Source organism: Danio aesculapii, chromosome 9, assembly GCF_903798145.1.
Source record: "Danio aesculapii chromosome 9, fDanAes4.1, whole genome shotgun sequence".
NCBI lineage: Eukaryota > Metazoa > Chordata > Actinopteri > Cypriniformes > Danionidae > Danio > Danio aesculapii.
In genome coordinates this window covers 33,587,697-33,602,673 of record NC_079443.1, presented here as the reverse complement: position 1 = coordinate 33,602,673, position 14,977 = coordinate 33,587,697, and the positions used below count along the sequence as shown (strand labels likewise).

Genomic DNA, 14,977 nt, shown 5'->3' with positions numbered 1-14,977 from the left:
GATAAAAGATCATTTAAGTGCACTTTAAGAGAGTTCACTTTGACTATTATGAAGTTAAAAACAGCTGGCTGTAAAATGTCCAAAAAATGGTTTACATTATAGTAGTTTTTTAAACATTTAGTCATGTATTTAATACCTTTAACTGTGGTGTATATTATATATGTGCTTAATTGAAATGACATATTTGTTTATATACAATTAAAATGCAATAAAGTGTCTGACATCATTACATTCAACATACTATTAAACGGGCAACAAGGTGGCTCAGTTGTTAGCACTGTCACCTCACAGCAAGAAGGTCGCTGGTTGGAGTCCCGGCTGAGTCAGTTGGCACTTCTGTGCAGTTTGCACGATCTCCCCGTGTTGACGTGGGCTTCCTCCAGGTGCTCCCATTTTCCCCACAGTCCAAAGACATGCAGTTCAGGTGAATTGAATAAAGTAAATTGGCTGTTGTGAATGAGTGTGTATGGATGTTTGCCTTTACTGGGTTGCAGCTGGAAGGACATCCGCTGTGTAAAACATATGTTGGATAAGTTGGCGGTTCATGGTGGCGACCTCTCATAAATAAAGGGACTAAGCCGAAGGAAAATGAATGAATTAATATTATTTAACATTTTAGCTTTTTGAAAAAGTTATGGTAAAAAATTATTGGCAAAAAATTAACAATTATTCTAATGCATTACAGCAAGATTCAATTCATAAACACTAATGTGTGAAATATTGATGAGATATCATTCAAAAATAAATTTCATATTTTTTTACAATAATAATTATTCATTCATTCATTCATTCATTCATTCAATGCCGGCTCAGCATCATGATGTCTATTAGCCATCGGTGATGGATGATGGCCTGGTCTATTGCAGTGTTTCCCAACCCTGTTCCTGGAGGCACACCAACAGTTCATGTTTTGGATGTGTCCCTCATCTGACCCATTAACTTCAGGTTTTGAAGTCTCTTCCAATGTTCTGATGAGTTGTTTCAGGTGTGTTTGATTAGGGAGAGAATGAAAATGTGTACTGTTGGTGTGCCTTCAGGAATAGGGTTGGGAAACTCGGGTCTATCGACCCAACCCTAAACAGTATACAGGTACAGAAGTCGAACAATCAAACATAAAATAATATAGTCATCATTGTATAAATAATCTAAATATATATATATATTTAATAATATCCTTGTCTTTAATATTTAATAAACAATCTAATTCTGTAATGTGACTATTACGGATACACATATTGTGATTTCGATGCTCAAACAATAAATTGTGCAGCCCTAATTAGAATGATTCATATATTTTTAACTAAATCTGTATTAATACTGTTATAGTTATTGTGCTTGGTGTGAATGGGCTTTTTGATGGTATACAGAACACACTGCACAGTATGCAAAAAGCAATACAGTGTCACTCCATTCCCATCCAGCTCGGAGCTAATGTAGAGGCAGGCTTTGCTGGAGGAGGGTTGTCTGTGGAGATGTTGACAGGAGGATATACTGTTTTGGGCTTATGTGTCTGAGAACACTAAGGAGGAAGGACATTTGTTCTACATAACCGAATCACAGACAGTCTGAAAATCTCATTAAACGAGAACAAAGGAAATAGCGAGGCAAAGAATGCGGTACTTTCACGTCACCAAAAGATGCGTGTGAACTGTATTTGTGTGTATGTGGTAACTTTGTGGGAATGCATATTTGTGTCTGCTCGAGGTCTTTGTACTCGCATAGTGTGTGTCCGTTTTCTGTGTGTGTTTGTGTGTGTATAGGGAGAATGTTTATGAGAATGTGGGCCAAGGAAGCAATATAATGCTGCACTTTATTGTTGTACACATGATTGTCATCTCCCAGAAGATCCAGAGTTTACTTGTACTTTGTAAAGTATGAAGAAAATTTAAAACAGTCATTACTTCATGTTGATCCATGGTAACAAAAGACATCACGATTTACTTCATTGGTTCAGCATTTGGCATTTATGTGAACTTATTTTTATGTCGCGGTTGTGTTCACAGGTCACGTTCTGTACTGTACGTCTGGTCGGATTTGATGGAGGGATATTATAGTGAACAAAAATTTAAGCAATAGATGTAAAATAAGGTGCACTTATAAACTTTACTTTAGCTACTTGCTAGTAACTTTAGTAACTTTTACTTTAGTAGTTACTTATAAAATTTACTTTAGCTAGTTGCTAGTAAAATCTTTTAAATTAAATTTAATTTACAAAAAATCACTAAAACTAAAGTAAATTCTAAATAAAATAAATGTTATTATGCTTTTAAAATTCATACATTCAAAAAAAAATTTTTTTGCTTGTTCAAATGAATTTAAAATAAGCTGAATCAACACTATTCTTGAGATTTCATTGGGACAACTTAATTTTTTGATGTTCAATCCCCATAAATTTGTTAAGTGTTAACAAGTCCCAACAATTTGTGTTGGGACAGCATGAATGAATTGTGTGGAACCCTGCATTTTTTTGTGTAATTAGACATTATTCTCTACTCCATCAATTTTATTATATTTTTTTAAAAAGTTTAAATATGACTTTTGTTGACATTTTTAGCAGTTTGAAACAGTAAATTACTGTTTAAAATGTGAGTAATGAGCTGTCAGTTCTTGATTTGTTATTGAATAGATTTATATTAGGGGTGTCAAAATTAATTGTTTCTTCAGTGCTGTGATGCAGACGTGGACAGTTCGGTATTTCGTATTTCGTGTCGCTGTAGAATACTATTCGAACAGGGCAAGGGCGAGTTATTAAAATGCTCCAACTACAGTACTTATAAAGCAGACAACTGTGCACAATTCACTGCATGTGAGTGTGCTGGACAGACTTTCCAGGAGACAGCAGAACCAGGAGACTCTATTTCACTGCTAGGGAGAAATTAAAAAGCTCTCTCTCTCTGTCTGCCTCTCTCTTACTTTGAACCTTTAAACTGCTGGCATGTTTGTAAAGTTACTTTTCTTCTCCTCTATCGCTATTAAAATGATACTTATTACACAGAAAAAAAAAATATTTCTGCAAAGCTGTTGCAAACTATTTATATGGGTCGAATTTAAACAAGCAAATTAAATTGAGTAATATTTATCTTAATTTGTTTGTTTAAATTTAACCAAAATAAATTGTTTACAATCACCCATCTTAATTTTTTTAATTAAATTCAAGCAATCATCTTTGAATAATTTTTTTCAGTGTACGCGCGCAGCACATGGACTGTTACTGCTCAGTGTTCGCGTTACTCATCAATGAACAGCGCTGAGTTTTAGAGCCAATCGCAACCCTTTCTGTTGAGTGTGTGAACACAATGACCAAAGTACACATTTGTACTTGAAGGGTCCATATTGGTACCTCAAAAGTATATATTAGTACTCACAAATTTTAAGAGGAACACTTTTGTACTTTTTAGGTACTAATATGTACCCTTGAGGTATTAATATGGACCTTTTCGGTACAAACTTGTACCTTTTGAAAAAGTACCACCCCAGTGACAGCTTGCATACTTTTTTTTCTGAGAGTGTAGCGATGTAACAACTTGCTTGACAGCAATCAAAAAGCAAGCAGAACAATATTTACATCAATTTATTTGCTATGAATGCTCATGTTGTCTTCTGTGATTGTATTTGAGTTTTTTTTTAAACATTCAAAAAGAGTGTTTTCTTTGAGCAGGTAAAATTAAAGGTACAGTTCATACATCCAAGAGCTTGTATTAAAGGACAAAATTGTATTACAAATAACATATCGTATAAATATATACATTTAAAAATTGTACTTCAATTTTACTACAAGAATTCTTGTGTTGTAAAGAAAAACATCTAATTGTGTATGGAAAGCATTGTCAATGCAGTGTGATGCACAGAGATATCGAATTGAACCAAATCGATGACATGATAATTGTAAGCGAACCGAATCATGAGGCCGGTGTAGGTTCACAGCCCTAATTTATATACGCATATTAAATTAAATATATAGTAATATATAGAAACAATATATATACAATATATACAATATATAACAATATGACAACAATGAACATATTTGTTTGATGCTGCTGCATTATTGAAAGTGTTTTAAAAACTATTTTTGAAAAGAGAAAAGTAAATCGAAGGTCACATTAAACCTGCATTTAAAAGATCATTTAAGTCAATAAAATGTCAGCTATATACAGTATGTTTTTGTAGTGATTGTTGTTTTTAAAATTAAATACTGCGTGGTTGTGTTTGTGTGTGACTGCAGTTATTCATCAAGAATAATGCAAAATGAGCATCCTTTCTTTTTTATAGTAACAAAAACAGAAAAAAAAAGAGTCACTCATAGGTCAACAGCACGTCTTTAAACTCACCCAAAGCGCCCTTAACGATTCCTTTGAAGAGCCAAAAACAGGATGAATATGTTACCCACACAGCAACTCCTTAAGCCATTCGTGTAGCCTCTAAAAATACTGTTATGTGCTATAAAATTAAACAAGTATGCAAATTGATAGAAGCAGCATTACGATTGGAAAGGCAAAAAAAAAAAAAAAAAATAGTCCTGTCTGGCCCACACAATGGCGCCACATCTTTGAGGAAGTCCCAGACACCGAAACATGAGAGGTCACCTCTGCATGGTCACAAAAAAATATCAAAAACACACAGAGGAGGACAGGACAGGACCATTTAGACTCAATATAGCCCACACACCCTCACAGCCATCAGAAGAGGCCAGATACTAAAAGAAACATGAAACATACGCTCACACATACTAACAACATTGTGTCATTACGAAAAGCTGCACTGACTTCAGTTTATTCCTAAAACGAGCGACAGATTGAGGGAGAGAGAGCTCTCCTCTCAAATGAATACTTTTTGTTTTTAAAGCAAGCGTTTATGTTAAATGAATAATTTCTGGCCTAAATTATACATTTTTTCCTCTGCGGTTCACAACCAAAATTACACAGAGTCCCATCTATTTTCTCCCTGTTTGAATTGTGTCCTGCATAGCTCTCTCGTAGTGGTATATTTAAGCTCCTCTCCCAGCACCGCTGCCTTCTTTAATTAGCCTGACCAGTAATTAACTGGGAGATATTGTTTATTTCAATTATAAGGGTCTGAGTACTTTTATAGAATCATATGGACAGACCTGTACTTTAAGGCTTCAGACAATTAACAGTGGTGACGGATTACAGCACGAGCGCATTGTTTTGCTGCCACGTTTGACATGCAGCCACGGCGGGTCGAACTGGGGCAGTTTGATCAAAATATGCACAGCTGCCTGATAAAAACAAAATAGTCTCTTCACATTCTTTGAGAAACAGCATTTAACTCTTATTAAGGATTGTGAGGATGATGTAATGAATATCTGCCTTACTTTATGGGAGAGTCGCCCAAAAATGAAGATTATGACATCATCTACCTCGTGTTGTTCCAAATCAGCCTGCTCTTTTTCCATGGAGAATTCAGTAGTATAATCAAAGCAGATTCCAAAACAGCAAAAAAGCAGCACAGAAGCAAACACTGCAACTTAGTAAAACCTGAGGGTGAGTTAATAATTTCTTTGTTTTGGGTGAACTATTCTGTAGCGTTTGAGTATTATGTGCATTTGAAAGATCTTAGTTCATTTAGATTTTTATGACCAAAGCAGGTAAGCTTTCCATCTGCTCTATGTGACACCAGACAGCCAATCAGAAGCAAGACCATTTCGCGATTGTTGTTGCCAAGGGTCTTCACCTCTATATCTGACAGACATTCCTACACAGACTTCACACTGTGGTAAAACACTTTCAAAATAAGTTAAATTTATCCATATGTATGATTATTGCCTATAGGATCCATATGCTTATCGCTTATAGTGCTAAGCCTATGTTATTATTGATATATAATGTAATATTACAGCATATTATCACAATAAAAATGTAATATTAAATAAAGTTCACAGATTTTGTCTAGCCCTTTAGATGGAGATATGTTTTCAGAAGCTCTGTGATTCACCACCAGCATCAAGTCACAGAATCTCAGCTGTTCACACATTCATTCATTCATTCATTCATTTATTTTCATCCGCTTTGCTGGGGCCGGCCCAGACTTCTTTCTCCCCAGACACTTCCTCCAACTCCTCTGGGGGGATTTCGAGGAATTCCCATGTAAGCTGAGAGACAGTCCCTCCAGCATGTCCTGGGTCTTCCCCAAGGCCTCCTCCCGGTGGGACATGCCTGGAACACCTCCCTAGGTAGGTCCAGGAAGCATCCTGAGCCACCTCAGCTGACTTCTCTCAATGTGGAGGAGCAGCGGCTCTACTTCAAGCTTCTCCCGGGTGACAGAGCTCCTCACCCTATCTATAAGGTTGCGCCCTGCCACCCTGCGAAGGAAACTCATTTCGGCTGTTGTATCCAAGATCTTGTCCTTTCAGTCATGACCCAAAGCTCATGACCATAGGTGAGAGAAGGAACTAAGATTGACCGGTAAATCAAGAGCTTTGCCTTTCGGCTCTGCTCCTTCTTTACCACAATGGGCCGGTACATGGACTGCATTACTGCTGCCGCTGCACCAATCCGCCTGTCAATCTCACGTACCATCCTTCCCTCACTCGCGAACAAAACCCCAAGATACTTGAATTTCTCCACCTGGGCTAAGGACTTTACTCCAACCTGGAGATGGCAAACCACCTTTTTCTGGTGGAGCACCATGGCCTCAGACTTGGAGGTGTTGATTCCTATCCCAGCCATGTCACACTCACCAGCAAACCACCCAAGTGCATTCTGAAGGTCCATGTTCGATGAAACCAGCAGAACAACATGGGCTGGAGGGGTCAGCCCAAAAGTTTCAATTGTGACATAATTCATTCAGTCTTAAATTGTTAAAAACCTTCATGCATTTCTTTTTTCTTTCTAAGGGTGCTTTCACACCTAGACTTTTGTTTCGGAACCTGGTGCATTTCCCCAGTTAGCGTGGTTCGTTTGGCATATGTGAATCCAGCAATCACGCTCGGATCTGCGCTAAAACAATCGGTTGATCGCTTGATTGAAACGAACTCTGGAGCGGATCGATTGTAGTGAGGAAGCAAGACATTCAGAGCCCAGCTATATCACAGTGTATTATGGTTATGTAATAGGCATATATATGGCTATATAAAGAGAGAATTATGAGTAGGGCAGGTAAATGTGCGTTTTATGTCAAATACGAAAGTGAAAGCATGCTAAACAATTAATGAGAGTTGTTTATCCATTAGGAAAACTGACCGAACAGCAGTCTTGGTTTATCTGTTATTTCTCTCTATAATGTAAAGGCTATAATGCATAATTCGAGCCAAGGGCTATGTATGAGAAAGTCTTACCTCTGATTTATACTTTTGACGATGTCTGTGGGTGTCACCAATCAAAGTTTGACTTATATTTCATGTTGCTCATTGTCATAAATTAAAATAAGGACACATGACAGCTGAGCGGGACTCTGCATAATAAACCCTGAAACTCTGACCAATGTGAGGAGAGTTAACTTGCACGTGACTTGTTTTAGCTATTTTGGTCCGTTTAGAAACTTAGCTATGTGAAAGCGAACCGCACCAAGAACAAAGTGCAACATTTTAATCCCTGTTTCGGAACAAGGTGTGAAAGCACCCTAAGACTATTCGACACCACAGACTTTCATTAAATCTGTGAATAAAAAAAATTATTTAAAAACTTGTTGCACAGAATGTCATATCTTTGAAATGACAACAGAATTGTTTTTACATTTTTGGGTGATTACTGTAAACTAGCCGAGTTTGTTCGAGAGAACATTTTCAGACTGTGTGTGAGCTTGGGTTTGTATGTGCGAGTGTGGATGGATGGATACACATAAGCTTTAGCCAAGCCACCAGCCGACCACATGAAAGCCCAGCACTGGGAGGAGGAATTTTAATGTGGCAATGGGAACAATGGTTTGTACTGGGGGAGGAAAATGACAAGGAACAGAGTCTTTCCAAGTTAAAAATGATTCATTAATGACATTACCACAGTCTCTGTATGATGCTAACTCATACTGTAAATAGGAATACATTTAACCGCCTTTTTATTGGAACAGAGCTCTTGGCTTTTTTCAGACTGCTTGCAGTGAGCTGTCTGTTCAGCGCTGAACATGTGAATGGAGTAAACTCACTGACATGCCACCTACAGCTAATTCAATTAATTCAAATACATTAAGAACCTCTCAGTTCAGTCCTAATTGAAGCTACTGGTCAAGTGGGAATCATCTGAGGACTCAAGATGTTTGCGGTGAGAATATATTCAGCATTTCAGTGAGATAAAACAGTGAAACGTCTCTGAAAATCAAAGCAAAAGCAGTAATGTAAACACGGACTTGAAGAAGGAGGACAGATCTGAAGGGGGTGTGGCACAATCACACAAATTGTCTTCATCTGTTTGAATTGCCTCTCAATTCTCTGTCTAGGGAATACATGTTACAAATACCTTAAAAACTGAAAAAAAGAGGCCTGGATATCAGTGAATAGAAGTTCACTGTAAATACAAGAGTCAGCATCAGGGTTGAGACCTTTTGATGTGGTTTTCAAAAGCCCTGATGTACCGGAGGGCACCCAAAATAATCTAAAATAAACTAATATCTTACAAGATTTGACACAACGTTTTCATTAAATACTGCAAGCAATCTTCCAATCCTCTGTAATAATAACACAATGCATCAAATAGCATGAATAAAAGCAGTGAACAGTGACCAGTCACAGTAATCTATACTATTTATTCATGTCAAGATGTCACTGGTCCAGATGTCACAGTATTCAAATATTCTAAGCACTTGCTTGCACTTGACAGCAAAAGAAATGTTAAAAAAAAAAACCTCATGGTGTACACTGAGGTTATTTTTGTCTTTTTATGTGCTTAATGTTTAAAGCATTTTTGCATGACAAAAACAGCATCTGTTAAAATGTTCACACTGCTCCTGAAACATGCAAGAAGCAAGATAAATCTGCTCGATAATATTTATATGTATAGACTGTTTAGTTATATACATATTTAACTCTATTTAAAGGGATAGTTCACCCAAAAATTTTAATACTGCCATCATTTACTCACCCTTCACTCACCTATTAAAGTTTCTTTCTTCTGTTGAACACAAAAGAAGATATTTTGAAAAATGCTGGTTGCTGGCACCCATTGCTTTCCTTTTTTTCTACTATAGAAGATGAGTCCCAGCATTCTTCAAAATATCTTCTTTTGTTTTCAGCAGAAGAAAGACAGTCTTAAAGGTTTAAAACCACATGAGGGGGAATGAATGATGAGGTAATTTTAGTTTTTCGTGAACTATGCCTTTAAGGACCACATTTCAGTCAAAAATCCTAATTATTTACAAGTTTAATTAATTATTCTTTGTCATTGTCCTTCAAACTGTCACACTTTATAATAACCGCACACTATTAATCAGTTATTAAGCACTAGCAAATAGCTAATTTATCATTTGTTAAGCATTACCTCTACATTAATAGACATTAGTAAGCGATTTAAAACTACAGCAGCAAATGCTGTATTCTTGACTTATATAAGCACAAGTATAATGTGCTTAATGATTGTATTTTCATATTTAGTTAATGATTCATTTTTTACTACTAAATTTAATATTGCATTATTTAAAACCAGTTATTTAGGAGAAATTGATTGTTTTTAAGATCATTCAGAATGAGTAAGTAAATGAGTATTAAACGATTCAAATTAACATTCAAATATCTTATTATTTAGGCACATAATAGTTACTCTGTATGTTAATAAATGCTTTATTATATAAAATGTTTTATAATGCACTAACTTCATGCATTTTTGTGACTTAATCTAAAGTGAGGACTATTTATGCTTTGTAAATCCCTTTAAAATGACAATTGATGTGTTTACTTGTGCTGTTACTAATATTTAGATTTGTTTGATAGTCAGAGACATTCATACCGGTAACAAATTCGGACTTAATGTTACTTTTATTCAACCAGAAAGTTTTTTGAATGGCAGAAATAAAACAGGGCTCTCCCAAAAAATAACAAGGTGATGTACAAGTGACATCATTGTAGAAAAAAAAGATATATTTCTCAACTTTTATTTACCTTTGAACAAAAAGTGGCAATAGGAATTTGCCAGGTGTATATACACTGAACATATCGACATATAATTGTCATTTTACATTTTAGTTAAGACCAAATATAAATTCATGAATTCATTTCTACCTTAATGAGGCCTATTTTATGATCTAGCACCAAAGGCCTCACAAATCCATCAGTCCTGTCTAGATTCTGACACTGATAAGCTCCTACACAAAGAGTAATCAGCCAATAGGGGAAGAAAACAGGGGAACGGGTCGCACAGAATGTCTTGTTATCTCTAGTCAAAACACAAACACTGGACTAAGAGAAACAATGGAGGCCTTGCTAATTTGAAAAAGCAGTTTCTGTCCAAAACTAACTCATTCAATCAGGCTTTAGTGGCAGCAGTGGCATAGAAATACAGTGTCTGGATGAAGGTAAGTGATCCATCGGCATGTCTGTGTGTGATTGAGCAGCTGGAGCTCTTCAGATGACACAAACAGCCTAAAGCACAACCCCCACCCCCCACCCCCCCAAAAAAAAATTACAAAGAGAGTAAGAGAGAGGAGAGCTGGGCAATGTCTGGGTCTCATTTAGTGGATAGTAATGTGATTAGCATTGTTTAGTTTTCACAGCTTCAGTCGGTCCCTCTTAAGACCATGGGAAATAGTTTTGTTTGAGAGTTTGTGTGTGTGGATGTGTTTTGTATCTATTCATGGCACACTCTTGTTGTTGTTGTCATTTTTTTTTGGTCAGGTTCATGTCCTGCAGTCGGATGTGTTGAATATATACGTTTGCACAATGGATGTGCGTTGGCTGCACATGGTCACGAGAAGTGCGTGTTGAAATGTGTTTACGGACGTGTGCAGTGTTTGGAAGATGGTTAATAATGCAATGAGCGCAGGGTCCAGTTTACATGTTCTGCGCATCTTGACAATGATTGCGACATCTGGAAATAAATAGAGCGGAGGGCATAATAGATTCAGCTAATTCATTTTTAATAGCACAGTGTGGTTCTTGGAAAATTTTTTTACCACCCTCAGTAGATGACACTGCCAGTGTGTATTCTGACCTTGATCTGCAAGCGTATTTAACTTGAGTATAATTTAAAAAGCCCCTATTGTTTTTGTTTTAATATTACCTGTCATGCATTAATACATCTGTTTGTGAATATGAAAGTCTGCAAAGTTTTAAACTGCACAACAAATATTAGTGATACTTTTTTTGTATCATGAACCATCAGCTGATGGTTGATTTTGCGGATGAACCATCAGCAATTCCAGTTTTTCTTCAATAACTTGTATAGCATTAGGCTTTGCAGCCAGTCTTTTGCACGTTCACCAAAACTCATATTATAGTCATAAAAGCTTCAAAATAAATCTTTAACTTAATATTTTGTTTTGTGAGAATTTGCAAGAACACAGAATTAATAAAAAAAAAAAAACTAAGTTAAATGCTTCTGATTGTTGTTGTTTTTTTTATTTGCTCAACAGAAAGGAGTGTGATTGGCTGTTATTCTCAGAACTTACTCCTGAGCTCAAATCATGCTTGTACACTTTAAACCCTAATAAGTTAAGACTACTCAAATGATTTGAGGAAGGTGATTCCCTCAGTTCGTTTGAGTAATGGGAAATTGACAACTCAGTTAATTAAGTTGATCAAATGTGGTCTCTAAACTGTAAAACCCAACAGTCAACTATATCAAATGAAATGAGTGTAGTTAACTCAAAATTTACCTAAAGTTAATTATACTCATTTGAAAAGAGTTTTGAACTCAGTGTTTAAGGTAATGAGTTAATTACATACCTCATTACTTCAACCTAAATAGAGTAAGTTCACAGTACTTGTATAGATTAGTTTTTTAACTTAAATGGTTTGTTGCAATCGGTTTCCTCAAATGGTTTGGGTTACCTTAACTTTGTGGGTTTTACAGTGTAATTACAGACAACTTTCATGTTTAAATACCGATAAAAATGGCTAATAGACTAAACTTCCAAATTTTTCAGCTTTTATATTCTATTCTTACTTACTCCCTGGACCGTTGATTTTTAGCCGCACCATGTTGGTGTTTTGTAACATCAAATATTTATGAGGTAGGTCATTAGCCCAACGCTTAACCCCCAACCTGGAGGACCAGGACATACACACATACTGTACACTATAAGGACAAATTAGCTTACTAAATTTACCTATAGCACATGTCTTTGGACTGTGGGGGAAACCAGAGCACCTGGAGGAAACCCACGCCAACACAGAACGTGCAAACTTCACACAGAAATGCCAACGGACCCAGCCAGGACTCAAACCAGCAACCTTCTTGCTGTGAGGTGACAGCGCTACCCACTGGGCCATCCTGTCACCCCTGATTGTATATCAATTAAGAAAAATGTAAATAAGCATTCAAATATCTACTTACTAATTTAACTATTCTCTTTCATCAAATGGGTTCAGGTAGTGCCTCTGTCCTGCTGCGCTTCAGCAAAATTCAGCATCACAAGCAAAATGACCACCTTGTGTCATATAACATATATTAACCAATCAGCAGAGTTGTCAAGGCGGAATTTCAAGTGCAACCAATCATTTTATACAGAGACATGGTAAATCGTTTAAAAAAATGTTAAATGTTAAGTTCAGAGAACTTAAAATATTAATTAAACATTTTTTTGCTGCCTAATGAGTAAGTTAAACACATGTTTAAGTTTTGATGCCGAAACATAATTTAAGTAATTTTAAGTTATATTAACAGTGTAGTGGAGGTTCAGGTTGATCAACTAGTTCTTCTCAACCCATGAGAGAATATTAGATCCAAGCCAAGTCCAGCCCAAACTAATGTCATTGATAACTTTTATGTGATAATGTGCTGTATTAAAAATTTAAATTCAAATTTAAATTGTCTCGAAACAATGCTTGAATGTGTAAAAAATGATAACTGTATTTTTGTATTATTGTCTTTATTTATTTTCATATGATTGAATTTTGTAATTATTGTATATTAGTAATATTTATTTAGTAATGTATTTTAGTGATATTAACCTATTGAAACTTTTTTTCATTTTCCACCACATTTAATTAAATTATAAGTTAATCCCAAATTTTTTATTTTGTCATCTACTTATTCACCATCGGGTTGTTCCAAACCTTTTTTTTTTCAGTCGAATTCAAAATTTAGATTAATTTAAAGCACAGGTGTCAAATCCAGTTCCTGGAGGGCCGCAGCTCTGCACAGTTTTGTTCCAACAGTAATTAAACACACCTGATCAAACTAATTAAGTCCTTCAGTTTTGTTTGAAACCGGCAGGTAAGTGTGTTGAAGCAGGGTTGGAACTAAAATGTGCAGAGTTGCAGCCCTCCAGGTACTGCATTTGACACCTTTTATTTAAAACATGTGAATTTTGTTATTTTGAACCACACGACTTTCAATAAATAAATATAAATGGTTCAATAATGCAAACAAGTTCAGCATGAGTAAAACAAATGACAGAATTTTCATATTTGCATGAACTGTCCCCTACCTAAAATAGGAAGCCACACACGTCCCTTTACCCAGGTCAGTGCAGGACGGCCTTAGTTACCTGGACTATTTACAAAACAATCAGATGGCTTCGTTCAGAAATATGGCTTTGTCTCACAGTGACACCCCGATAACAGATTACTCTTCAGTCATAAATGCTCGTCTCTTCCTTTACACAATGAGAGGCATTTATAACAGTCAATTTGGGTTAATCATACAATCATTGACTTGTGTTTATGACGGCCCATTAATGGAGGTGGTGGGGAGGGGGGATTGGGGCTGGACGTAATTGTCAGAGACTGTGATGCGTTAGACGAACGCCTGCTTCCTACAGTATATATGTTCCTTGGTTGTAAAAAAGCCACAGGCGCCCCTTTGGCCCACGGTTATTGGTTCGGCCCTCAGTATGTATTTTAGGTGCTTCTTCCTGACCTGATAAGTATTTAATAGATAGTCTTATCATTGGTGCTGTGTTCCTTGCTGTCTGCTTTTATAGCTGAAGCACCACAGAAAATGAGGAGGACAAAGGCCTCCAAAACGTATGTTTTCCGAATTGTTTGTTGCAATAACCCACAGGTGGTGTAAATAATGTCGTAAACGATAAATAGATGACTCATTTCCTACTACGCTTCCTTGTCAATTAAACATCGTATAATCATGTCTTTCGTCATATGCGGTAGATCGCCTACCTCAATCCACTCTTTCTAATCACTTTCAATCAACATGTTTCGCGCGCAAGTGGGTCCTGGTGTGATGATGTCATGCCAGCTTTGGTTCTGGTTTGGTTTGGTGCCTGCTCAATGGAGTGAAGCCCCTCCTAACTTATTCTCTCATTGAGATTTCATTACAGCCATCATTAACATGAGACCATCTCTGATGATGTCATGGAAATATGCTACACAAATTTGCACCACAATGAGATCAAGTGGGGTTAATTGACCCCTTCACCCCTCTCTCTCTCTTCACAGGCATCATTAAGGTGGGCCGCTGGAACCCCCTGCCCATCCATTACCTGACAGATGCTCCAGAAGCAACAGTAGCTGATATGTTGCTGGACGTTTACCACATGGTCACACTGCGCATACAGCTACAGAGGTAAGAGACTACAGAGCATACTTCAAAATAAAGGCTATTTATAACTGTAGTTCCTTGGTGCAGGACCTAGGTGCCCTCTGCATATCAAGAAACATCATGGTGTTTTTGTGTGAATTTTGGAATTAAATAATATTTAATATTATTTTAATATATAAAACTTACAACAAGGCGATGCAATGGCGTAGCACCTTCGCCTCACAGCAAGAAGGTCACTAGTTCGAGCCTCGGCTGGACCAGTTGGCAATTCTGTGTGGAGTTTGCATGTTTTTCCCGTGTTCGCATGGGTTTCCTCTGGCTGCTCCGGGTTCCCCCACAAGTCCAAAGACATGTGGTATAGGTGAAATGGGTAA

The 14,977-nt window shown here is 36.7% G+C and overlaps 1 protein-coding gene across 3 annotated transcripts in view; it reads left to right on the top strand.

The window, feature by feature from the left end:
* The window catches only part of satb2 (SATB homeobox 2), a 73,129-nt gene that overhangs the window by 28,591 nt on the left and 29,561 nt on the right, over positions 1-14,977 (top strand). For all 3 annotated transcript variants that reach the window (XM_056465503.1, XM_056465505.1, XM_056465502.1), the window contains exon 7: positions 14,501-14,627. In XM_056465503.1, coding sequence (XP_056321478.1) covers positions 14,501-14,627 — 127 coding nt within the window. The remainder of the gene's footprint in view (positions 1-14,500; positions 14,628-14,977) is intronic.